The sequence below is a fragment of the Epinephelus lanceolatus genome, chromosome 12, assembly GCF_041903045.1.
Source record: "Epinephelus lanceolatus isolate andai-2023 chromosome 12, ASM4190304v1, whole genome shotgun sequence".
NCBI classification, from domain to species: Eukaryota; Metazoa; Chordata; class Actinopteri; order Perciformes; family Serranidae; genus Epinephelus; species Epinephelus lanceolatus.
Genome location: NC_135745.1, coordinates 6,438,759 through 6,466,092, shown reverse-complemented (window position 1 = coordinate 6,466,092; position 27,334 = coordinate 6,438,759). Strand labels below are relative to the sequence as shown.

Here is a 27,334-nt window from a genome sequence, read left to right as displayed (position 1 = left end):
AAATTAAACAGTTTATGTAAGCACATTTTTTCCGTCGACGCACCACAGCAGGCACAAACAAACCGACTGTATCAATGTGGCAATGAGAGCAAGTCTACACCCGCAGCTGCACTCTGACAGGAAGGACCAGCAGACTACAAACACACTGAACCGACCTCAGGGACACAGACAGAGACGGAGAGACACAAGCCTGACACAAGCCCAAACCTACAGGACACAAAAGAAGCTGCAAAAAGGTACATCGAAACATCGTCTGACATGTCACTTATAATGCTTTAAAGTTTTCTGGTCCAAACTATAGTTGTGTCAAGCTACCCAGAGATGCACACAAAAACACCGGAAGTCAGTCGCTTTGCTAATTAGTTTCACATAAAAAGTAGCCTCTGGTATAAATTCCGTTTGAGTCTTGTGTGTTGTTTGCTAATATTGCTGTCCATGTTAGTATTTGTGTATTTGTTAGTAGTGTATTCTAATATGGAACAATGCAACGGACGTCACTTAAATGTCAGGGACTGTTCTTCACTTATCAGAGGGAGAGTCGGGGATGAATGGAGGCAAGGGTCTGACCTCATTTTATTTAGTCATTTATTTATTTATCTTATTTTGACTGTCCCCAAACCTTCAGGTATTTATCCTTGAGCCTTCCTGAGTGACTGGCGGAAAAAGCATGACCCTCCCTTCACCATAAATTAGTTGTCAGATGTAAAAACTTACCCTTTAAAAAAGTTAAAAGTTCAAAACCAAATCCTGGAGTTGAAAAAAAGCTATGGGTTTTTCATTCATGTTGTGCTTGCCGGTTAGTTGTGAGTGATTTTGATGAAATATTAGTATTCTAAGCTTAAAATATGATTATGTTTTTTTTTTCTGATGAAAGCATTTGTCCCACACAATGGGTATGATTTATGACATATTAGTAAATCTCATATATGAAATGTTAGTAAATCTGTGAGTAGATTTGCACATAAAAAACCTTGATACTAAAAACCCACACCGTATTCATGAACCCCACGGGAAACTAGGATTTGATTGTGGGCAAGTGTGTAAATTCATGAATGCCAGCCGTAAATTGACAGCATGCTCCCACTTGTCGGCAATTAACATACAACCCCATATATGGGGACCACCATATATGGAGATGATAATTACTATGGATAGATATTTTGTTAGTAACAATTAAACGATTGGAGCTACTAACATATTGATGAATGCTGAATTACACGTAAATTTCCCTCAGCTGACAGTTTACACACAAATTTGTTCTGCTCATGTTTAATGAATGAGACCCAGTGTGTTTAAATACCATTGTAAATTTTAAAACCCAACAATAATTTGTGTTTTAACAGTTTCCGGCTGCAATAAATGGTGTAATTAATCAATTTTAAAAGAAAATATGCTTTCCCAACAATTGGTGGTAAAATAAATAGCCTACAAAACACAGCCATTTAAAGTTGTATGCCCTTTCCCTAAGCCAAAACAAAAGTCCCTTTACAGTACTTACACAAGAAAATAACCAACAGCTCCATATCAAATTACAGCTTTGATAACCCCAAAATATATCTAATCTGCATCATACTGATTTCACTTTGGTATGCTTCCTATGAGAAATATAAGGGAAGTTGCTACTTTCTCAGGGCAGATTAATTAGTACATAAATAAGTAGCATGTCAGTCTTGTCATAGCAAAACAAAGCATTTGAAAATGTGTCATCTTTAGGTTTTTATTTTGAAAGGTATCACCCGAACTCCCTTAAAGTAACATGGTATCAACGTTTAACTTTACACGTCCACAAGTCGCTGTCCCGTCAGGTCAGTGAGTACATTACATTGTAAAGTAAGCTAACAAAGTATAACTCCTTAACTTTCATTTTATTCCGTGTTTACTGAAGCAGATTGTAGCAGCTTTAGCTTATAGTAACGTTACTGAAGCTCAGCTGTGGAAGGTTTTTGAAGTTCGCTGTTCCAGCTGAAGACTAGCTAAGTGGTCTGGTGCGCAGCAATTTAACGTTATGTGACTAGAAGCTCTCTTCATGTCGCTGTTTCATGTGCAAATGTTTCTGTTTGAAGGAATAAAAGTTGTCGAAGGTAACTCGTTCTTCCATAGCCTGTAAATGTGTCGAGTGTGTGCACAGTGCGTGCACCCTCCTTGTAGCTTTGTGTTTTCTTGGCGGCTCAGAGCGGACAGACCTGTCAGACCTATGTTGTGCCTGTCAGGTCATGTCATCAGCGTTATCAGCTGGAGACAAAGGAAGTGAGTAGAGATCTCTGAAGTCCTCAGGCTACAGGTATTTAGATATCTTCTGCAGTGCTGTATTTCAACTCAGGGGACAGGGGACATGTCCAAATCAGCGTGGTTGATGCATAGATGAAGGGGTGAGGAGACTTAAGAGAGACAAGGGTGCATTTGTGATCCACCATGCATTACCATCTAATGTCAGCAGCCAGATGCCATCTTAAAATCACTGTCTAACAGGCTGGGACCTCTTCCAGTGAGCTAACAGCACAAAGTCACTGAATTTGGCTTCTGAGGTCTGAGAAACCGATTGTGACAAAAACAAGAAAAAGCATTCAGTTGAGAATGAATCATTTCACAGGAAGCTGTTGCGGTAAACAGTTGCGCCATCACTGGCTGTATGAGTGCAACCCTCATGTATCCACTTAACTTATGTGGCCCAATGTGTCATGCATTGAAGACATTATCTTTAAAAGTGGTGGTCAAATAGAAAAGTTAATCTACACATTGTGGTGTGCTACTCCACCAGATATACAGCAGAGTTAAGAGAATGCTACAATGTAATGCAGGCCTCTTGTAGATACTGTATGTTGAGTGGTCTTAACAGTAGGGTACCCTCTATGATTATCTCGTCAGCAGTGTCACTGAATAGCTTCCCAGGAAACTGGTTCCAGACAGATGTTTCCAACACAAACTGAGATATACTGAAATTAATTTAGTCCAGACACAAAAGTGGATCCATTCGTCTGCCAAACTGCTCGTAATTGACCTTTATAACTCTTCTCACCCAGGGCTGAGGCTATGTGTAGTTTCTTAATGCATTTTTCTCATCAGCATGAGCTACAGCTCTAGGCAGTATTTTCTACAGATTTGATATCCAGTAAAGAAATGACATAGATTAGTTTAAAGAGGAAAGAACAAGTCCCAATTTTATAGCCTCTCTGATCCTTCCCCCTTGCCTCTTTTATCAGACACACTGGTATCAGTCCTGCCTGCCACTTGTCTCAGGTAGCCAGACCTACTGTATTTCCACAGTGCTGTGTTGGCGGCAGTGCTAGAGAAAGGTCTGGAAGTACCCATCGTCATTCTGATATAGGGTGAAAATCCTCTGGATTGTATCTCTCTAAACCAATCACAGCTATCTTGTTCAGTTCTAAGCTCAAGATGCAGCGATGGTGCCCTGGCAAAACGGTAGCACGCAGATAGGGGAGGAGAATGCCTGCTGAAATAGCCGGCTAAATGCAGGCACATACCCACAGTCTGCATCTGTTGATTCAGACTTGCCTGCTTCTGACTGAGAGCTGGAAGGGCTTGGAGTCTGTTACTCATGGATTGATTATTGAGTGGGTTTACAGGCCATCTGCCCAAGAGGGCAGCCTTATTTTATTGTTAAGATGTCTTATTGAATAGTCAAAACAAGAGATGATTGTGATGATTGAGTATGCTGTGTCTGTGTGGAATGAACCACTATTCCCTCATTCATATATTCCTAAATAGGGGAATCTGTTGAGATCCCTAGTTGGTTGTTACCCACTCACATAAATGTGGTGAATTCCAACACTTATAACAGAAGTGGGCCCATCCGTGGCAGCTGACGTTAGACTATATTAGCTTAGCAAACAAAATAATATTTACATGTCTATTTACATGTCTGTGCCAGAGGCCACACTTTGTCATTGTCTTATGATCTGTCAGTGCTGCTACAGGCTGAGATCTTGTTGTAATAATGATAGTAAATATTGTGGATAAGCTAAAACATTTGATGAAGAGGAAACATTTATGATGTTCATTGCTAAGTTAACTGGTTAGGCTATAGATGGAATGTGAGATTTTACAAGGACAAGTTGAGTCCTAGTGTGTTTTGTAGCTTTGATGTTCAAGCATGATGTTGGCATTGTACGTTTCAGCAACTCTGTTAATTTTGACAACTATTTTAGATTTGTCTTAGTCTTGAGACAAAATACTCATTAGTTTTAGTCTCATTTTAGTCATTTTTATCCTCCATAGTGTTAGTCTAGTATTAGTTGTGGAAAATTCAAAACATTTTAGTCAACTTTTTGTCATTTTGTTTTCTATATGTTTTTTAATCATAAAAACTAATCCAGTGAGGCTAATTCATGTTTCAGAAATTAGGTTGTATGAAAATTTCTTTACAATTTTTTTCTACAACTACTCTGCACACTTACAAACTGTCATTTCTCCAGCAGTATTTGACAGGTTTAAGGGGTGATTTACGAGCAGACACTTACTGATTGTCATTTGAAAAGCTCAACATCTCTATTTATGCTCTCAAAAACTTTGACACCACAAATAACTAATCTGAGACAACTAGGATTTGTACCCAGGGTCATTGTAAAATCTGACTTATCCATCTCACTGTTAAGAAGCTGAAAAATAATTAAAGCCTGAATTCTTTCTTAATCTGCAACATGTTAGTCTGGAGGTTTAAACTTGTGTTCTCTCACAGAGCTGGTGAGTAAAACTAAACATTTACACTGCAGTTCAGTGGCTAACTGCTAACAGCCACCGCTGCAACTAACAAACTCCACAAATCCATTCAGCAGCTCCACCATCCACAGGCAGACACACACTACTGTTTATTTACTGCTGAATTACAGCTCACAACTTGCACCAGCGGCTGATGCTACTCCAGTGTGAGTGTTTTTGCTGGCAAGCGGAACATCCTGGCTCAGACTATTTACTGGCGTTTACCAACCTGTCACTCATGCAGCATTTGAAGATAATTATAAGCTTTCAATGTCTGATAGACCACCACCAACATTTTCATCACGTCTTGTCTCGTCAGCGAAAATGAAACATAGATTTCGTCTTACTTTTTATTCTCAAGATCTATTTTTAGCTCGTCAGTCTTTTTTTTTTGTCATGGAAAAAAGGTTGTTGACGAAAAAGTTTCGTCATAGTTTTCATCAACAAATTTAACACTGCTGCAACCATAGATGCGTTACATTTGTGCGTTATTATGTAGTGGATACGTTGAAACTTTACGTTTCAACACATATAGTTACATTTAGGCACAAAGACCACTAGTTTATGGTTAGGAAAAAGATCACGTATTGGCTTACAGTACTCGGTTTGGGGGCACAATTCCGGTGTGAAAAGGAAAAGGAAACCCAGCAATGACTTACCGAATCACAATCAGTTTTGTTGTTTCTTGGTCTTGAAGAGTGGTCTGCAGTGGTCTGCAGCTTGGCAGGCATCTCCCTGAGATGTCACGCCATCCACAATCCCCTCCACCTCCAGATGACAAAGTCAGCTCATATACTACGTCACGTTATAAACATTAATATAATAAGGATGAAACGTACAAATTTAATGTATTTGTGGTTTGCAGAGCTGTACAATGCGAACATTTTCTTCTGGCAAATGGGCTGCAAGATGACATTTTAGAATACATCATCAACTGTGTTAATGTCTTAATATCTTTTTTTTTTTTTTTTTGGCAACTTTGGATTTATCTTTGGCAGAAACAGCTCTAGGACCAGCCCTCAGCCAGTACAAACCTGAACAGTACATGTTACCTAAAGGTGTGAAAATGGAGCATGGGCACCAGTGATGTAGTGTGTCATTCTTTTAATCTTTTTAAAGCTAACTAAGACAACTGACCTAAAATTGAAAATCATCTGTCCAAAGAAACCTTTCTCCTTTCAGTCTCGAAGATGAGTTCCAGACTGTCAGGTGATCCAGAGAAGGAGGAAGAGGAAGATAATGAGGAGGAGGAGGAGGGAGAAGGAGAAGAGAGCCTCAACCCAACAGAGGTGAAAATGAGTCAGATAGTGATGCCCTGCCACAGCAACCATCGACAGGAGCTGAGCGTGGGACAACTGCTTAAGTGGATAGACTCCACTGCCTGCCTTTCTGGTGAGGTGTGTGTGTGCGTGTATGTGTGTATGTGTGAATATTAGTCATGTGATGTATGTTGAAATGATTTCATTTGTAAGTGTCCACAGTCTGTTGTAACCACTGACTAGCTGGGCAGGACATGACACATGTCTGTTTCATATGGGCAGCTGAGAGGCATGCTGGGAGTCCCTGCGTCACTGCCTCTATGGATGACATCCACTTTGAACACACCATCAGGTAACAGGACGTGTGTACAAAGGCGTGGGTCCTTCTGATTTGCTGGTGTGTTTATGTGTGTATTCATTCTATACTCATTTTTCCTTTATGCCTCTCTGTTTAGTGTGGGTCAGGTGGTGAACATCAAGGCAAAGGTCAACAGAGCCTTTAACACCAGCATGGAGGTCAGATAATTTTGCATTGTGTTCTTGCAGTGTATCACTTATACTTTTAAACATCCTTTTCTACAAACAAAGACACTTACTCATTCTTTGTTTCTTTACAGTCATACCATAATACCCTTTGTTATCTCCACCAGGCGTAAATGAAGATGTTGTGAAACCTTTTACTACAAAAGACTTTTTTGAGAAGTTCATTTTTGTTGTTTTATTTTAAATGGAAGGAGGTTGTCTGTAACCATTTAGCATAGAGGGAATCATGTGTTTGGTCCTGTGTGTGCATTTTATTGTATTTTTATAAAATTTCATTTTTAAGCTTTCTTTTCATATATTTTCTGTTCACATTTATGACTGTATGCTCATGGACCACTCATGATTCACTGCGATTCATGGTTGTTGAATAACTTGTTTATGACTTTTTTATACCGTCACTGACTGCTGACTTCTCACTTCTTTTAGTGAAAAGAGACTTCTCTGGTGGGGGCGCAGGTTTTATGGAAATCTTCTCAGCTGGCAACAAGTCCTACAGTCTGTTACAGGCCATATTTTGGCTTTTGTCGCTGAAATACTGCCATCTATAAAAAAAGTTTGGTCTTATTTTGAACAGGAACATCTGAAGATTAATACTATGCGCAATAGATTATGATCCACTCAAATACAATACCACATGAATAAATCCCCATTTTTGTTATCTTCACTGCCATCTTGACTGTAAGGGAGCTGGGAGTGACAATACCACAGGGTGCAGCCCTCTGAGTCAAAAACACACAAGACGTGTATTTTTATTAGCTTCTGGGGCACTTCTGAAGGGCGCTGCACCTGCTGGAATTACAGGAATTGTCTTGAGTGGTCGCAGTTAGCCCGGGGCCACCTGGTGGAGATATTCACTCTCCTGGGTACACTTGCAAATTCACCCAAATGAAAACAAACTTACTTTGTCATGTACCGTTAATTCTCAAATAACAGCCTATATTAAACTAGATGGCAGAGAGACATAGGCTTATATTAGAGACAGGCCATTATATAAATAAATAAACTTATCAACACACTAATTCTGTGTTGTGGGTAAAATATATTTTTTAAAGAATTTATTTATAAAAAATAAATATGGTTCATAAAATATTTTGATGTGCCTTAATTTTTCTAACTTGTAACCTTGCCCTGTGCCAGACAGACAAGAATTCACAACTTCAAACAATCAAAAAATGTGTTAAAAGCCTTCAAATTAAAACTAACAGTTTTAAAACTAAACTAACAGTGCTGATTACATCAGTGTAAAAATGTGCTACTATAATCATCATCTTTGTTTTACATGATACTTACTAATGAAAATGTTGGCCCTGTAAAGTTGTGTCTCGGGTTTTTTGTCAACTCCGTCAGATTTCTGCAAAAACATAATTTAATCAGTTATGAAAGGGGTTAGCTTTATCACAAGGACTCCTGTTTCACTTTCTGGTTTCCGAGAAGTGGGAATGCTGCTCAAGCACTGGTAAGCTTTCTATTTTTTGATAAATTCATTAAATAATATTGATATCGAATGTGTCTCAACCATAACACACCAATTCCGTAGCCCTTCTAAATCCAAACTAAATAAGAATTATGGATTAAAAATGAGTATTTTGATTAGCATTAAGAGGACTTTTAGCAACTTAGAAAAATAAAATGACTTATGACAACTGCTGAGAAATTGATAAATATGGAACTTTTTGTCAACTCCGTCTGACATCCATCACGTATGTTATTCAAAAGAAAAATTCAATCACTGGGAAGTTGGAACATTACAAGGTTTTATAGTCAAGACTTTGATTTTTTAAAATACTTTTTAAAAAGTGAGGTGTTGTCCCAATTGTCAATAGGTGACATATATACAGTATATATATAGATATATACAGTATACAGCGCTAAACGGTTAAAGACAACCTACTTTTGTTAAAAATGAAATGATAAAAAATGAACCTCTCAGAAAAGTCTTTGGAAATAAACCATTTTTTTAGTATCTTCATTTAAAATATTATCTTTCCCAATGTGCAAATGGGCCCTTTTTACATTTTTGAACCTCCTACACAAATGTATTTATCTATATAAAACATGTCCATCAGTATTTTTTTTGCCTTGCCTAGTTTTTTCAAGTTCAGCTAATTTGAATGCAAAAGGCTGGTTTCCAGTGGTAAAATACCAAATGATGTCCAAATATAAATGTAATTGTCCAATTACAGCTGTTACTAAGCTACTTGTGTTTGTCACATTGGTAAAGTAATCCTTTAGTGCTGACACCTAGACTATATGAAAAAAGTGTATTACCTCAACACTATTTAGAATATCAGGGATAATCTATGGTCAAAGCAAAAGAGTTTGACCATAGATTATCTCTTATATATTCCATCTAAGGTGGGCATACAGGTGAGCTGTGAGGACCTGTTCTCTGATCGTCACTGGAGGGTTTGTCACGCCTTTGCCACCTTTGTTACTCAGCGCACAAACACGGGAAAAAAGGTAAGGGGTGGGTTGTATGGAATAGCAAATTATTTTTTAATGACCCTTTTGGCTGTTAAGAATGTATGTGATGTGGTCGGTGGCAACTTGCTACAAACTGACTGCACATCCACATCGAAATTATTGTTTTAAAGCAGAAAAACAAAGTGAATGTAAAAACAGATGCAAATTTCATTTTACGCAGTTTAACAGTCTGTATTTGTGTGTGTGTGTGTGTGTATTGTGAAAGGCTCTTTGACACTAAGTAGACACATTTGCTGGCATTTACTCACAGGTGATCCTGAAGCCAATTGTACCTCACACTGAGAAAGAGCAGGTTGAATACAGTGTGGCTGCTGAGAGACGGAGGGTCAGGATGCTTCACGATGACATCATCAAAGATCTACTCTCCCATGGGTCGATCCAGCAGGGTAGGTTTGAGGCATACTACCACATCACAGCATACAGCAGTCCACATTAAAAGTAGCTGCTGCCCCCTGATACAGCAGATACTGCAGCGACTCTGGAGGTTTGTTGGATGGTGAAAGTGAAGGACAGTAACTCACTACAGAGTATCTGGACTTTAAACACAATGAGGCAGTGATGAAATATGAAATGTGATATCAATAAAAAGGATTGTTTTGAGTCATTTGATGTTACTTTCTGGAAACAGTTGGCGTGTTGAAAGCACATCAGTGAGCTACACTGTTGCACTGGATGACTTGATCTCTCATTAGCATGAACACAGACTGTAGTTTATTTTGACCCAATCCCACATACACCATGCTGCCAGAAATACTCACTGGGGCACCAAATGTGAATTCATGCGCTGCTGAAAAATTCATTCATTCTACATATATACTAGAACTATATATTAGGTTGTAGATTTAAAGACTTTTGTTTTCATTGGGAAGAGAAAATACATAGAATAACACCAACTGTATTGTTTAAAAACTCGCATTAACTTTCAAATGTGTGTGTGTCTGTGTGTCAGTCGACAGCTCAGCAGTAGCCAATGCGGTGGCAGCAGAGAAGACCAAGGTGGAGAGTGTTGAACTGGTTCTACCCCCGCATGCTAACCATCAGGTTATTTATTTATGTATGGCTCTGTCTGCCTCTCTGTCTGTTAATCTCAGGAGAGCAAGAGATCTGCAGTTATTTTCTGATTTGATAATATGTGGTAATTAGTAGGGATGCACTGATTTATAGTATTGGCTGAACATGGTATCGGCCAATATTTGCCTTGTTGACCGATGTTTTGTTTGTCACATGTTAATTTTGTGCACGCTACAAAGCAGGGCTCTAGACTAATGGCGTCCTGTCATCCTGGGGTCAATCAAAAACGTGTTTGCGAGGAACAGAGATCTTCCCCGGGATGTCTTTGAGACGAAAGGACGCAGTAAACTCACTATTGATGTGTCAGGGGATGCACCCTATTGTTTCCCTGAAATGCTTCATTGTGTACAACAAATCCATTTTGAAATCATCAGGTGGAGAGCTAGTTAACCTTAGCTGTTAGCTGTTAGCTGCCGGTGGCTGGAAATAACTGTTGTCAGAGGTTGCATTGATTTGCATTATGATTCCGTTCCAGTTATTAAACAGTAAAATAAGTACTGGGTGAAATGATAACTTTATCACGATGTGTTCAAATGTAATCTAGTAAAATGTAGTTTTTGGCAAGAAGTACAATTGTCTGAAGGAGAAATTTATTGATGTTTCACAGCAATATAAAACAGATATTAAACAGGGAAGGGAATTATGATGTATTAAAAAAGGCTTTTAAAGCAGTTTCTTTTAAAAATCTTTTTTTTTTTGTGAAAGAAGGATATATTAGGGACTGTACCCATACTGCATCTTTAACCGCCTGGAAAACGCAGGTTCGGGCGCTGGAGGCGACTCTGACTAAATTGTTATTTTAAAACTTTCACAATTGGTGTGTCCTTAATAATTAGTGCTGTTTTTGGTAACACTATACTGAGAATCTTTGGGTAATATTGTGATTATTCTGTCCTATTGACTTCAGTTAAACATTTTGGTTTGGTGCCTTTGTGCAGCATATTATAAAAAATTCAGGTATTTAATGAATTAAAGGCTTTCACTGTTCATGCACTGTATATTTCATTTGTGTTGTGCCAATATAGTCCTTAGGGGTGCGTTGACTATATCATTTATCTAAATACCAGGTAAATACATTTGGAGGTCAGATCATGGCCTGGATGGTGAATGTAGCTACGATTGCTGCCAGGTACAGTTTCACACACACATTTTAAATACTTTATATGTATTAATCAGAGTTACAGATTTAGTGTCCTCTCATTTTTTTTTTCTTATGATATAATCTCTCTCTTTCTCTTTGCAGTCGTCTTTGTCAGGCTCACCCGACTCTGCAGGCCATCGACATGTTCACCTTTAGAGGACCTTCTCAGGTTGGTGACAGACTGCTGCTGAAAGCTATAGTCAACAACGCCTTCAAAAGCAGGTATGAGTATGTGCTGAATCACCCATAAAGATACAGATGATAAGATAACACTTGACTGATTTATGTGGAGAAAACAGGTCATGATAACATGCCGGTTTTTAAAGGGTACAGCAAAGAAACAAAGACAGTATTTAACTTAGAATAAAAAGAAATGAGTGATTGTCTGTGTGCTGCAGCATGGAGGTGGGGGTGCGAGCGGAAGCCTACCAGGAGGAAGGGCCTAACAGACACATAAACTCTGCATTCATGACATTCGAGGTGCTTGACGACCAGGGGAAGCCATGTGCGTTACCGTGGATTCGACCCGAACCCTTGGTGAGTCACCTAAAAAAATGAAGTACTGATGAAGAACCCATTAAGATGTCTGATTTAGAAAGGTGGTACAGAAATAACAAATCCCCTCAAATATCCTCTAAGAAAAGCTCCTTTGAAACAGCGGGAGAAGGTGGGGTCAGCCTTTTGTTACTCTCAGAAACTGATAAATTGACATTACCACTGTTCCAACTTCTGATAATAGATAATAGATCTGTTAGTCACCACTTCCCTTAAAAAAGTTACAGCATATTGGCTAATAATTTCCCAGCCATGACAGTTATAAACTGCAGTCTTATTAACTTGTATCTAAGTTATCCCCATGTAGAGACACATCGGCCTTGTGTTCATTGAAGCAGCTCTTATCACAATGTCCTACTCCTACTTGTAAGAGTCACACTGAGCTAGAGTTCAACTACAGAGTGAAAGGTGCTGTGTTTATGGGTACACTGTAATCATGAGATAGTAATACTATCAGCATAAACAAATATGACCAACCCAGACATCAGCAGCGGCCTCTCCAAGTCTTTGTTGTTGTTACATTGTTACACACCAGGCTATATTTGGCAGGAAATCGGCTGAGTTATGCTGTTACGGTGGTGTAGTGGTTAGCACTGTGGCCTGTAGTGGGTTTTAGGAATGAACCCTCTGGCTTGCAGGGGCCATTCACATGTTTGCATGTTTCCATGTGTCAGTGTGGGTTTTCTCTGGTTTATCCAGGTTTCTCCCACAGTCCAAAGACATGCAAATTAGGTTAATTGTTGGATCTCAATTGCCCACAGATGTAAATGTGAACATGAAAGGTTGTCTGTCTCTCTCTATTACCCTTTTCCCACAAAAATTACCATCAGTATGCAGATTTTTAAGCATGGGTAAATACGCTAAAAATAGGTTATAGACTCCTTCCCATTGTGTACATGGCTTCGCTGCAGACGGATATGCCTTTCTGTGTGTGTGTGTGTGTGTGTGTGTGTGTGTGTGTGTGTGTGTGTGTGTGGTTTTCCTTTTGTTTTGTTTTTTTTTGGTGTGTCATGTTTGATGTCACGGACAGGCCTGAAAACAGGTTAGTAAACAGTAGAAAGCAGCATGGAGGACTGAAAATTTAATGGTGGTTACTTCTTTTAATATATCTCTTATTCAGTCTCTCTTTCAAAGTTGGTGCAGACTAATTTGGATTGGTGTTTGAATGCTGCTGTAGCGGAGACAGATGGTATTTTGTGGTGGTATGTCATTGCATTTTGACAGTAAAGGGGCTACAATTAGCATGTTCACCTGTTTGTTGTGCTTCCACCAAATCGGAGTCAAATGTAAAGCTCATAAATATCTCCTGCACAGTCATCTGCCCTGGGTGTGAATGCCACTTGTCAGCTTTCCTATTAAATTAAAAAGCCAGATGTTAGCGGATTTTAGCAGTTTTTTTGTGCAGTGGGAAAGGGGCTTATGAGTAAGCCTTGTGCTGATGTGTCCATAGTATACCCAGCCTGTCACCCAATGTGCAGCAAGCCAAGATAGCATAAGCAGTTTCAGACACTACTCTGTAGTTAAAGCAGGGAGTAAGTCTTACCCTGAGTAAAACCACCCACTGTTATAGGAAGACACAAAGCAACTTTATTTGGGAAAAACAGCTGCACTTAAAGTGCTAGTGCTGTGGTCAGTCATCTAAGATGAAAGTGCACTTTGCTAATTTTACAGATCAGTCATGAGTAATACTACTCAGCTTGTGAAAACAGGTATATAATGGATTCTGTGGTTCCGGAGGAGCTTAGTCAAGTCTTATGGATATGGACAACAACCCTGATGATGTCATTGGAGTTATTTTGGCTTGGGCCTGTGTTAAAAAGTTGGGGCATGGACTTTGAAAGATGTAGGTGCTTGTTAGGCAGGGAGAACCTGAAAAAAGTAACACTACCATGTTGAATTATGGGAGATGTAGGATGCAGTGAATTTGGAGTTTGACCTATGTTAGGGATTAAAAATCGGGATATCTTGGCCTCTGCTGCTTTAGTTTTGGTCAGTCTTTCTTATATTTCTTTTGAGTCTCACCTCAATTAGGAATGCACAATATTTCTTTTTTGTGATATGCTGATACTTTTGATACCAACATACACAAAACGTTTTACCATCTAATTGCAGACAGCATTAAGTCTCTCCTGTAGCTGAATTAACATGCCTACTTATATCGTGATGGCACACTGGAAGATGCAGACATAAAATACAATGCTTTTCAAAATGTACACATTCACTGGGCAAAAAGGGAAAACTACTTTAACTAAGGTTGCATGTAAAACAGGCCATATTTATTAAATATTTTCAAACAAAACTGTAAAATACTTTCAACTAATTCAAGTCGCACAATTAAAGCGTCATCTCATCAGCCACTGGCATCAGCAGAAATGTTCTTTTTGGCCTAATGCCGATATTTCATTTTAAAGCCTTCATCTGCCGATAGGATACTATCACAGTGTCAAAATGAATACATATAACATCTTTGGTTTAAAAAAAATTTGGAATATGATCACTGTAGCCCTAAACAGGACAAGAGGATGTAAAAGATGGATAGCTGAATTGACATGTTTAATTTCTCTCTGTATGCGTCTTTGTCACTCTAGGAAGGGGAGAGAAGGTTTCAAGAGGCCATAGCAAGGAAGAAGATCAGATTGGACAGGTAACCTGCCTGGGTGTTCCTGTGAAGAGCATGTACTTTCTTATCTTCAAGATCAAAAGTGACACTGTTTATGTACTTTCTAACAAACTTGAGTCATTAAAAATAACAGAGATTGAACTTTTCGGTAAAAAGCACAATCTGCAGAAATTTCAGTAGGCAGTAACCAGCCCTATGCATAGTGTAGAAATGTGTATCACACTGCTGTTCATGATAAAAGGCATGCATGAAACACATAAACATTGGTCTACAGTGCCACAAGTGTTCAAAACACTGGTATTGGAATTTCTCAATTATGGGATCAATAAAGGTGTATCTTATCTTATCACAACAGGATACCTCAGTTTTAAACTCTGAACATGAGTTTGGTGTTTTAGTGGATTTAGATGAATAGATTTATCAAACAGTTCTGGCATTACAGTTACATTATAAAATGCTTCTAATTTAGCTCCTTTTGCTGTTTCAGAAAGTACATCATTTCCCACAAGCAGGGCGAGGTCCCTCTGTCTGTACCCTGGGACCCCAGAAACCAGGTGAGGAAACAGTTAAGGAATCACTCAGGACTACTAATATGAGCTGTCCTCTATATGTTAACTTGTGGAGAGGAATGGATGCAGACTGCACAGTTCTTTTTACTGACCCCTACTTCACTGACGAGTCAACAGTGTCACTAGTGTTTGGTCATTATTATGGGACTAGATCCCATTTGACCCAAAAATTCTGGACTAGAGTCCAGTGCTTCCATTCAGGACCTGAGTTACCAGCTGGCATATTGTGCTCTCTGGTGCTTTAAACAAGAAACATATGTCAAAGACAAAATCTGTGTTGTGTGGTTAGTTATATTCTCACACAAAAAGAGCAATTAGAGAGCAGAACGTGGCAGGGGGGTAGCTTCCTAACAATGCTACTAGTTTCCAAGTGGCATTTTGAAATTTAGAGGCTCTAAACAAACAAGAGCAAGATATATTTTCAAATGATTGTGCAGTAATGTAGCTGTGTGGAAGTTTAAAAATGGTGAAATAAATGAAAAAAAATCAAACAAAGAAATGAAGTGAAATACAGTTAATGTATGATATGTTTTTTCCTTTTTATGTAGGTGTTTACAGTGATATAATTTAATAACATATATTTAATGACATCTTTCTTCAATCCTTTAATAACTGAATGGGCGTTTTTCATTGTGACATGAATTTTCAATGCCACATTAAAATCGAAACATAGAAAATAATGGTGTGATGTGTTTCAGTGTTGTACAGCAGAGGGCACCAGAGACCTGTCAGTAGTTTTCATGAAGCGGTGCGGCGTATGGCTTGGGGCGCACATTACTTTTGACCCAAGTCTGAGAGAAAGGTAACAGAACCTGACGCGCATTCTGTTATTTATGTCCAAACCTGACCCGAGCCTGACGTGATTACACACGTGGCACAGTATAAACGACTGTCAAAAGGCATTGTTCATAGGTCATAGGCAGATTGTTTAAACACGAACACACACACAGTAATAAAACATGGGTCTTATTATTTGTGTATGTCAAGTCTTAATGTCCTTGAACTCTTTTGAACTGTAACTGCTGTTAACTGAACTACATAATCCAGCCATCATGGCTTGTAGCATCCATTGTCGACGGTGTCAGTGATGTCCTCCTCTGTTTGATCCGTCTTCCAGTAATGCTAAAGTTCTGTTCACTGCTGCTGCTAGCCAGAAATGCCAGAATGTCCTGAGCAAGTACCACAAGCTTTGGGCAACACAGTGTTGGGCAAGTTACTTTCAAAATGTGATTTATTACATATTAATAGTTACCTTCATTTGAAAGTAATAAGTTACTTTACAGTATTACTCTGTGTAGACTAATAAGTTACTTATTACACTACTTTTGGATTACTTTGACCAAAATGAGCTCAGGAGAACTAATGCTCATTTTAAATGGATGATGGTCATGTTGTTTCACAGCAGGTAATCAAAGTGCAGAAGCTCCACTTTATTACAGTTCATTTCAAATCCAGTGCTTCACAGGTCTGACCCCTTCATGCATTCATTTACAGTGGTTACCACTTTGTATTGCAATCCCATACTTATTTTAATAATAGCCTGATGATAAAGAACAATTAAATAGCCTAAACCTTTTAAAATAAATGAATAGCCTTGGACACAGAGAGGGTCAGGCAGATGATCAAAATCTAATAATTATGGGATATAGATAAATATTTGTGGGCCTTTGATATGAAATACAATACACAATTTTGAGGTTGGCACAACAAATGTTATGGTGTGCTGGTTAGCTACAACAGCACTGGAGAGAGAGTTACGCATAAGAACAGGACTGTGTGCCAGTGTTGCTGCAGCTGTAGGGGATGTGAATAGAAACACATCCAACGTATACTAACATCACCCAGATGTGCTGATCATCAGTATGAGGAAAAAACAAACCAGAGACCAGCTCCTAATCCCCGCTGCTTTCAAGCAGCCTTAGGACACAAACGCAGGACAGGATGCGTTGTAGATGTTGCGGGTGTATTAATGGGAACACATTTAACTTGATAACGCACAGCCCCAGATGTGCCGATCGCTGGCACCCTTACAGGTCTATAATGTAGCCTACAATGACATGACAACACACAACAACATGCACGAGCTATTTTTTCCGGTGGCGCACTGGCGGAATTGGAGTAGTGTGGATCAGTGTGGATGAATGAAAAATTAACAGTTTATTTCGGGTGGTAACATGTTACGTGGCATTGTAAATGTATATGCAAAATACGATAGGGTTATCACAGCTGGCCCACCTTTACAGGTACTCTGCCCTGCACCGTCTGTGAGCCAGTGGCAACGCTCTCTCCTCTCCTTCCATCTTTCAATCACCAGCACTGGGCAAGATTTGTGTGGCTACAGCAGGTCATCAGATGGGCACCCTCCCGGTTTTTGATGTTTCGTCAAATTAAGCCCATGACACATCGGGAGGGCTTGACAGCAGATTCCAGCCTCCTGGGTCTACCCCTGCTGACCACCACCCAACTCTATGCTGTTGGTCCTTCGACAGGTTGGCTCTGCCACCTCACCTCCCGCTAAATCCAAATCCAACAGGGCACTGCCTTCGCCTGCCTGGTGATGTTGCCTACCAGCCGCTTCCTGGCCACACCTTCAATCCCCAACCGTCCAAGTGTTCTCCAGAGTGACTGCCCAGCGATGCCCCTGCAGCCGACCTCTACTGGTAGATTCCAGGCCTTCCATCTGCTTTGCTGACTCTCGAGGATAAGGGCTTGATATTTTTTGAGCTTGCGCTCAATCCTCTCTTCCCAGGGTACTGTTACCTCTATGAGCACCACCTGTTTGGTACCACTAGACCAGAGGACCATATTTGATCTGAGGCTAGTGTGGGCTATCTCCTCTGGGAATTTGAGCTGTTTCTTCAGGTCTACCTGCATCTCCCAGTCATTTGCTGAGGCAGGATGCCTTTGCTCCTCAGTCCCGCTGCAGCAGTCTCTCCTGACCTGATGAAGTTGATAAAGTGGGGCCCGGTGGAAAGATCTTTCTGCTTTTTCCTTACCTGTTCCACCCCATCTGCCAACTGAGCCAGGATCTTGTCATGACGCCACCGGAATTTCCCGTCTGCCAGGCTTGACTGGCAAGATGAGAGGACATGCTCCAGGTTAGCCGGCTTCCCACAGAGCATGAAGCTGGGGCTCTCTGCCAACCCCCATGTGTGGAGGTTTGATGGAGTAGGCAGGACATTATAGACAGAACACAACAAGAACTTTATCCGATGTCCTTCCATGCTCCAGATGTCCTGCCAGGTCAGGGCCCTCTCTCGTACTCCCTCCCACCTTGTCCAGCTGCCTTGCTTCTTCATGGCTACGGCCTTGACATGCCGTGTTTCCTCCTCAGCCTTCCGGACCTATCTCTCTGCACCATGCTTCGTTGTTCCTTTGGGTCAGCTTTTTTCCAGCTTGTTCTGGTTGAGCGACCCAGTCCACACAACACACAACAACATGCGCGAGCTATTTTTTCCGGTGGCGCACTGGCGGAAGTGGAGTAGTGTGCATCAGTATGGATGAATGAAAAATGAAAACAATTAACAGTTTATTTCGGGTGGTAACATGTTACGTGACATTGTAAATGTAATGATATTGCCCGAAACCCTGTTGCTAACGCATTTTATTACCTTGTTACTGCTAAAAGGTAATACAGTACTGTAACGGGTTACTTGTGTTACACCAGTGTTGGGGGTAATGCGTTACTTTTTTGTGTTACCCCCACTGTGGTAATGTTGGGATATGATAAACTTTGTTTGACATCCTCAGTAGTTAGCTAGCTAACATTAACTTACATGAATTTTTACCACCTGAAATAGCCTATGTGTTGTCACGTAAATAACAAACCCCAGCACTGATTGAGAAGAAGGCCGTCATCGGCCATGACTGGCACGTCATCGGCCATGACTGGCACCTGAACATTACTTGTAAATATTTGGCTGAACCCAGCCTGACCTGTCAGGTCCTGTCCAGATCCACGCTCTAGTTCAGAGGAGCTTTTTCTTTATGACAGCAGGACACATCTTCAGTGTCAAAGTGAAAAGGAATCAATTGCTCAATCACAGCTTTCGGGTGGGACCATGGATGAGGCATATCATCACTGACAGGAGCTTATGGCAACCATTGAGGGACAGCCTTTTACATTAAAACAGCATTTTATGTTCAAGCTGGCTAGAGGGACACTACTATTGACTGTACATTTAGTTACAGTTGTGGTTGACTGCTTGCAGTTTTAAGAGATGGATTGTGCTGCATGAAGCTTTACTAACACGCTCAACAGGATCTCTGTGGCACAATTCTTAATGTGGCATGGGCAACTCATATCACAATGAAAAATGACTCATTATGTTGTTTAAGACAAAAACTAAATAACTGCATTTAACACAATCCATAAATGTAGCACCATTTTACAGTAGTCACACAGTATGTGTAGTTGTTAATGTATCATATAAACTATTATAATTGTTAGTGATAATTAAAAACACACACACACTCACTCGTAACAAGCTTTTTTATTAGCTTTAACTTGTAAAACTGAATGACTTACATTATTACTTTAACTATTACTGTGTTTGACATTAGCCTGAACAAGGAATAACAGTAATGCTAAGTATGTTTGATCTGTAAAACTAGTGTGGCAGAAATGTCATGCTGTCATGAGACAAAGATACAAATTCATTCATTACCAAGCTAATATTTAAGATGAGACTGTCGCTTTTTGAAGGATGTAATAAGAATATTATTTTAATAGGATGGTCGTCAGAATATATAGTATTAGAATAGTATTTTCTGCTTTGTGTGCATGCCTATGTGTTTATTAGCTAATGCTGATGTATTTTGTGTGTCTGTGTGTTTCCAGGTGTATCTGAGCTATAACAATGTTTCAGCTCTGAAGATGTTGGCTGCTAGAAAAAACTGGCGCCTCAGCTCTGAGAAAGACAAGGTACCTGCTGGGAGTTCTTTTGTTTCATGTATGAGTTTTTTTTCTATTCTCTGGGGAGCTGAGTGATTACTGTGATTATTTGTTCCCAGGTTCGTCTTTACACCTTGGAGTACAAGTCCATGTTGAGTTTCAGGGTGGAATCAGAGGTGGATGTACCCGCTCACAGAGCTTTTAGTCTGCTGGCTGAGCTGAGCAACAGGACGAGCTGGGACACACATTATCAGTAATACTGTCACACATGTGCGCACACATACACACATACAAACAAACATGCACGCTTTTGGTAAGAAATCAGTTTAAGCTCGTTAAACTGTCTTCACTGCTTCTGTAAAGGTCAGGGTATAATGTATGATCTGATACAATATGATTTTAGAGGAAATGAGTGAAAGTTTAACTCCTTAAATGGTAAAAAAAAAGCTTTTTATGCCTCCTGGCCAGCGATAGCTGTGGCTGAAGAAATTATATTTTTGGGTTGTCCGTCTGTCCATCTGTGCCATCCTTGTGAACACAATATCTCAAGAACACCCTGAGGGAATTTCTTCAAATTTGGCGCAAATGTCCATTTTGACTCAACAATAAAGTAATTTGTTTTTGGTAGTTATAGGTCGAAGGTCAAGGTCACTGTGACCTTGTCAGTCTCATTCTTGTGAACAAGATATCTCAAGAACACCTTGAGGGAATTTCTTCATATTTAGTGCAAAGGTTGATTTGGACACAAGGAGGAAGTGACTACAATTTGATGGTCAAGAGTCAGCTGTCAAGGTCGCTGTGACCTTGCCTCCATCTCATTCTTGTGAATGCAATATCTCAAGAATACCTTTAGGAATTTATACATTTGGCACAAATGTTCACTTGGACTCAATGATGTTCTGATCAGATTTGGTGGTCAAATGTCAAGGTCAGTGTGACTGCGCAAAATATGTTTTTGGCCATAACTCAAGAATTCATGTGCTAGTTAGGACAGAACTTCACACAAATATCTAATCAACTAAAATAATGCAGTAATGACATTTTATATCCAAAATGTTGAAGGTCAACTTCACTGTGACATCATAATGTTCTGCATGAAACACTTTTCTGGCCATTAATCAATGTCATATCTCAAGAACAGAAGGGGAGACATTTGGTCAGATACTGAATTGGTGACATCAGTCATGGGTGTCCATCTTTAAACTGTGCTGACTGTGAAGATCCTCTGTGTTGTCGGGAAAATAGGTGTGAAGCATCCATGTTTTTACAGACATGGGTGTAAACTTAAAGAGAAACCTGACAGGTGCGCGGACGCATACAACTGCATGCAGTAATACTAGTTTTTATTACTCCCCTCCAATGTTTAAAGAAAAATTTTAGTGTGCTGTTAATCTGTAAAATTAGAGGCCACCATGTTGAAACCACCCACCAGTAGGAGCAAACTTTCTCATGCTACAGTAAAGAATCCAGATAGTCTAAGTAAGTTTGTAATTAGGGTAGGGATGAGCATGAGTACTGGAGTACCTTTTTGGACATTAGGATTTGAGTACTCGCCTCTCCCACATGTGAACAAGACTTTTATATATATATTTTTCCAATGGCATTTTTTTTTTTTTTTTGCAAGTACTCGAGTATTCTATAATTTAATGTGAGTACTTGAAAGTTTCAGGTAATAAAGCGGTGTAATACATATTCAGTGCCTGGGTGGAGGTATGTCCATTACATTAATGTTAACACAGGGTCCAAGTAATAGTCTGGGACAAAAACCCCTGCAAAACTGTAACTTGTAGTCTGTACACTTCTTTTTTTATGTACAGATCAAACAAACAAGATAGAGTATAGGGTGTTAATTAGTGACTTAGATGTTAATGTCCCAAAAGGGGCAATTAGTGGTACTCCACAGTAAATAATAAACAAAATGTAACTACAGTTAAAACAGAGAACAGAACAAGAAGACAAGAAAGAAAGTCCTTGATCACGATCTGTCAATAAATAAACCAGATGTATATTTGAATTTCTATCAACATCCTAATCAGTGGTATATCTCGGTGTCCTTTCCTTAATCAGGAATTGTGAGCTGATTCACCGGGTGGATGATGATGACTTTCTGTATCGTGTGGTGACCCCATCAGTGCGGCAGGGTGGAGTAGGTTCCCCGACTTCAGCCCTCCAGGGAGAAGGGATTCGCCAGGACTTCATCTTGTTGGCTTCTAAGAGGAAGCCGTGTGGCAGCGGGTCAGTAGAATAACTGGCTGGAATGTCTACATGACAAGTCAAAGTTCATACACCCCTGTCTTTGAGTATTTACTGTTAGTTCTTGTTTTTTTTATTGTCCTTAGAGATCCATACGTCATTGCACTGCGTTCAGTGTCCCTGCCCACTCACCCTCCCGTAGAAGGTTATAATAGAGGAGAGGTTCTGTGTGCTGGATTTACCATACTAGAAACCAAAGACAACAAGTCACTGGTGAGACAAATAGTAAGTTTAACTGATTAACAGCTGTGCATTTATATAAAATCTTAACAAACTTCCTCTTTTTCCTTGATCTTTTTCCAGATCAGTTACTTCAACCAGGCATCTCCAGAGGTTCTTCCCTACATCTCCACAGATATTGCTGGCCTCTCCTCCTCTTTCTACCACAGCTTCTGCTCCTGCAGCCAATACCTGACCAGGAACAGACTGCAGTCTGCCTCTGAGGTGCAAACAGACCAATACCAGGCCACGAGTACAGACAGTCCCACCTGTGATAATGAAGCTGACAATCTGTCATCTGCCCTCCACAGCACCAAGCTGTAGACAGTCAGTGGTACTTTAGGGCTGGGCGATATGGAGACAATCAAATATCATAATATTTTTGACCAAAAAAATTATATTCAATGATATTGAAGGATTAACCTTGGGTGCTTTGACAAAATATTTAGACAATTAGATTTTTGAGAAAAAATCATCAGTAATGTGGATAGAAGTAGATAAGGCAAACAATAGAACAGCAACAGCTAGAATAGTCTGTTTAAGTTCAAACATTTACAGCACTTTACTGTGATGCAGCTTTTAAAACCAGCATTAATGATATCCACTCTCTATGACTACATCTGTTTCATATCACAATATCTGTAATAATGATATATTGCCCAGCCCTACTTTCCATACCAGTTCACGTCACAAATTGTAAAGTGAGGTCAAGCTACTGTTTATACAACGTAGTATGATTAACACTGTTGAAGTGTTCAGGAAAACGAAAGGTGACGTTTACATTATTTTTTTGTCAAAATTTGTTTTTAAAAGAAGCAGTGTATAAAATTTAAGGGGACTCAGTGGCATCTAGCAGTGATGATAGCAGAGTACAAAAAGCTAAAACCTCTCCTAGTTAGAATTTATTTCAGTGTTCGTTGTTTAGGAGGTTTTTACCAGGAGTCTCTTCCTCTCCAAAACAAATAGACCAGGTAATTAAAACTGGTAATAACACTGAATATAGCGTTTTCACATCACAAATCAGTATTTTTCCTATCCTGCTCAACACATCACAGAAGGGCCGCTAGGCCAGCCCCTGCTACTGTGTGCTCACCTTTTTTCCCCTGATGACTTAAGATCTAGATATTGAGGAGTTTTTTTTTTTAACCAGGAACCAGATTATCTACAGAGGTCTCTTCATCTTCAAAACAAAAAGACCTGAGGCCTGTACTATGAAGCAGGATTTGGAGTTAGTGAGGTAACTTCAGGGTTCAGTCTAGGTTTTCAGTACTACGAAGCTGGTTGTCTTTTTACCGGGATGAATCACTTACGCAGAACAGCTAACCTGCTCCGGAGCAGGTTAAGTTCAGACTTTCTGATCACAGCTTGTCAACATCCTGACCTCTGACCAATTAGATCACTGAAGAAAAAAGTATCTATGGATACAAGTCTGGAGTCTCAGGTAAAAAAGAGTAACCTATATATTGTTATAGGTCAGTAGAATAATTTCATTGTTCCAGGGCTCTATTTCCACTTGTTTTAAAACAGAGCTTCTAACAAACATAGAGATCCTTTACAACACTAAACACATGATTTTTACTCATGCAAAGTTTATTTTAGTTCACAGTGATAGTGTTGATATTTTACACTCTGATTCCATCACTGCAGCTCAAAATAACTTGACACGCCTTGTTATGAGAACTAGGGAGAGAAAGACAATCTTTTATTAGTGACATAATCCACACACAGTTAATTAGCTCCAGTTATTATAAATGCAACATTTGGGTCAGATAGACCTCATCAGTCATTAACTTGGCTACTTTTCAGCCTTTTACTTCAGTAGCAGAAACAGTCTGACATTACTTTAAAGTGTTTTATGTGACATATCAAAATACTCTAATACTAATACTAGGCTAAATAAATAAATAACATATCAATGTCACATATAGCCTAGGTATACCTATACGTAAATTAAGTCTTGGCTAATGGTGTATTTTTGGATAGTATTTTCAATATTTCTACATTTTCCATTATAAGATTACAGAGCATTGTTTACATTAAGATTTTACTGTCTTGCAGACGCAAACACTTTCAGTACCGTTTCATCTCATATCGTGTGAAGCACCCTACTTCATTCATGGTTCTGATGATGTCGCTTGAAATTAACAGCCCTGTCTCTTTCACATGAAAGCGCTCATGGCTGGAAAGGGAAACCTAGAGTTGACTGAACTACTTCATAACCAGCTTTGTAGTACCGGTTATCTAGTCGGACAATGTTAGGGGTAGTCAAACCAGATAACAAAAAGATATCTAGGGTAAGTTGAACTGGCTTCGTAGTACAGGCCTCTGGTTATATAAACCAGTAAAAAAACACTGACTAATGCTGTTTTACATTACAAATCAGTGTTTTTCCTGCGTTGTCATTGTGGAAGGGCTGCTGACTACGGTAGCTGATGCAAAAATGTGAATAGCACTATCTAGAGCCAATGTTTGATTTGTCCGTTCTGGGTTACTGTAGAAACATGGTAGTGCAATACGGTGATCTCCGTAGACAAGGACCAGCTCCCAATGTAGATATAAATGGCTCACTCTAAGGTTACGAAAACACAACAGTTCTTACTTTCAGGTGATTATACGTGAAAGAAAACAAAAGTATAATATTAGATTTAATTTCTGTCAATATATCACCCTAAATCCTCCACACTGGACCTTTAAACAAAGGTGTTAGTATAGAAAATCTAAGATCAAAGTGAGCATGGAAAAAAAACTGTCTCAGACACTCACATAGACACAATATTTAACCAGAGTCCGATGTAAAACATAGACCTGTGCTGTCTCAATTTGCAATTTTCCATACGTACACTTGCTATTTTGAGCGCATAAGTGCATTCACACTGACAAGCATGGCAAAATGCAGTGCACTGTGAGTACTATACCCTATATTAATATTGATCAAAAAGTTGAGAGTGGAACGCTGGACTCCCACCATCATTTGATTGCCATCTCGGCTTTGAGCACAAGGGAGTGGCCACCAAACTTGTGAAAATGGTGGCCTAGGAAGCTGCAGTTGTTCCAGTGAATAAGCAAAGAAACTGGCAGATATTTTCGTGGGTGACAGTCGTGGTCAAATGTTGGTGGTAATGCTCTGTCTATTTACAGTTTGCCATTACATAGAAGAGTTCAAACGTTGAGACTGTCATTTCTGATAAGTACCAACAGCCATGTTCGATATGAATCAACACTATCCTGTAGAACTTCATGCACTATGCAAGTACATAATGTACTATATGGAAGTGTACTAATAAAGCAAGTACATAATGTACACAGCACTGATTTCACTGATTTGGCAAATCTAACTGTAACCAAATTTGTAAATCTAACCAAGTATGGGGTTTATAGGAAATGCAGGGTTCATTTTTAGAAACACTAAGAGTGGCATTAAGTGGTGAGAGAATTGTTCCCATTTTCTGTCTAGAATTAGCACAAGGTAACATCTGTCTTTTGATAAAAACATTGATGTTTCATTAAATGCTTTTATAGGAATTTTAATAAAATGTTTTTAAAAAATATGTTTGCTATATCTGTACAATCAGAATTCAACTGTAAATGACACAACAAAATACAATTACACAACTGCAGTATGCCACACTGCTGAGACACTTCAGTCTGGACCAAAGTGGTCTACTGACCAACCAACTGACTGACATTGCCACGGTCGGAGTTGAGGTGATTAAGAATTAGTAATAAAATTTGGTTGAATCTAAATATTTTGAGAGAGACAGTAGCACAGTATAAACAGTTAGTCTATAGACATGCTAGCTCTGTAAGGGTGTAATGCTCACTGTAAAGAAAACCAATTAAGATGAGTCAAAGCTGATGTCTAAATGTTAAAATTGGCAAGTGGATTGTGTCACAGGAACCTTTTTTTGTATCGTGTATCAAAGGGATTTATTCACTTATGAGCAAGAAAGAGATGTGTGTGGCACTATTCCTCGTTTTTTTGTGGCATGATGGTGCAAGCAGAAACATAAATTATGTCCTAAAGTTCCTTGTGAGATTTGATATCAGCAAAGTGATTACAGTTCCTTCTGGGAGGATAATGAATGTCTTTACAATGGAGAGCTGTTCAGTCATAGACAGACGTCACTGAAACAAAAAGGTCAGCCTCCTTGTGGTGTTGGAGGAAAAGTTTGGGGAATCATTAATTGTCAAGTTTTACTCAGGACCAAAGTGCTGGACCAACCACACGATTGGAAGTGTGATCCTGAAAGTCCCATGGGAGCATAGCTATGTTCCTAGAATCCTATGATTCTCAGGTCATATGCTCCTAGGCTCCCATGTATCCTAGTTTAATATTCTGTTTACATACATTAACCCTGTTGTTGTGTTTGGGTCCCATTTGACCTGTTTCATGTTAAATATTTCAGAAATAAACTAACCTTACCTTAAAGCTTTTTCATAATCTTATTATGTTTACCTAATGCTAAATGTTTAATAATGTTTTTTCTCCCTTTTTAAATGCCGTCTCTTTTATTTTAATGCATTGGTTGACTTATTCCCATCATGTGCTATATTGAGCTGCGGAACATAGGACCCTGAGAACATATAACCCTGTGTAGAGCTTGGGAACTTCGGATTATGGGAACATAAGACCCCTTGTCGTATAAATCTGGAGAACATAGGACTCTGGGAAACACAGGACGTCAGGGACATATAATCCTAGGAGAGCAATAATGTAGAACTTAGGAACTTCGGACCCTGGGAACATAAGACCCTTTGCCATATAAATCTGGGGAAGGGTAGGACCTTGGGAAACACAGGGCGTTGGGAACATATAATTCTGGGAGAGCACTAATGTAGAATTTGGGAACTTTGGACCCTGGGGACATACGATTGTTTGTCATAAATTAGGAGAACGTAGGACCCTGGGAAACACAGGATCTAGGGGACGTATAATTCTGGGAGAGCACTAATGTAGAACCTAGGAACTTTGGGCCCTGGGAACATAAGACCCTTTGTCATTCCCCATTA

The 27,334-nt window shown here is 39.4% G+C and overlaps 1 protein-coding gene across 5 annotated transcripts; it reads left to right on the top strand.

The window, feature by feature from the left end:
* Positions 1 to 43: 43 nt before the first annotated feature.
* Positions 44 to 25,641, top strand: LOC117271888 (acyl-coenzyme A thioesterase 11-like). Of its 5 annotated transcripts, none has more exons than XM_078172901.1 (17): positions 44 to 236; positions 5,899 to 6,108; positions 6,258 to 6,327; positions 6,431 to 6,491; positions 8,874 to 8,978; positions 9,253 to 9,388; positions 9,952 to 10,043; positions 11,141 to 11,202; positions 11,317 to 11,436; positions 11,613 to 11,751; positions 14,358 to 14,413; positions 14,877 to 14,943; positions 19,799 to 19,882; positions 19,972 to 20,105; positions 21,920 to 22,087; positions 22,192 to 22,318; positions 22,409 to 25,641. In XM_078172901.1, the coding sequence occupies exons 1-17, from the start codon at positions 83 to 85 to the stop codon at positions 22,646 to 22,648; spliced, it is 2,025 nt and encodes a 674-aa protein (XP_078029027.1). In that variant the 5' UTR covers positions 44 to 82; the 3' UTR covers positions 22,649 to 25,641. The 5 variants fall into 5 exon arrangements, with proteins under 5 accessions (XP_078029027.1, XP_033506308.2, XP_033506309.2 ...); XM_033650417.2 differs by having other exon boundaries at positions 5,881 to 6,108; XM_033650418.2 differs by lacking the exon at positions 44 to 236 and adding an exon at positions 1,742 to 1,805.
* Positions 25,642 to 27,334: the final 1,693 nt, after the last annotated feature.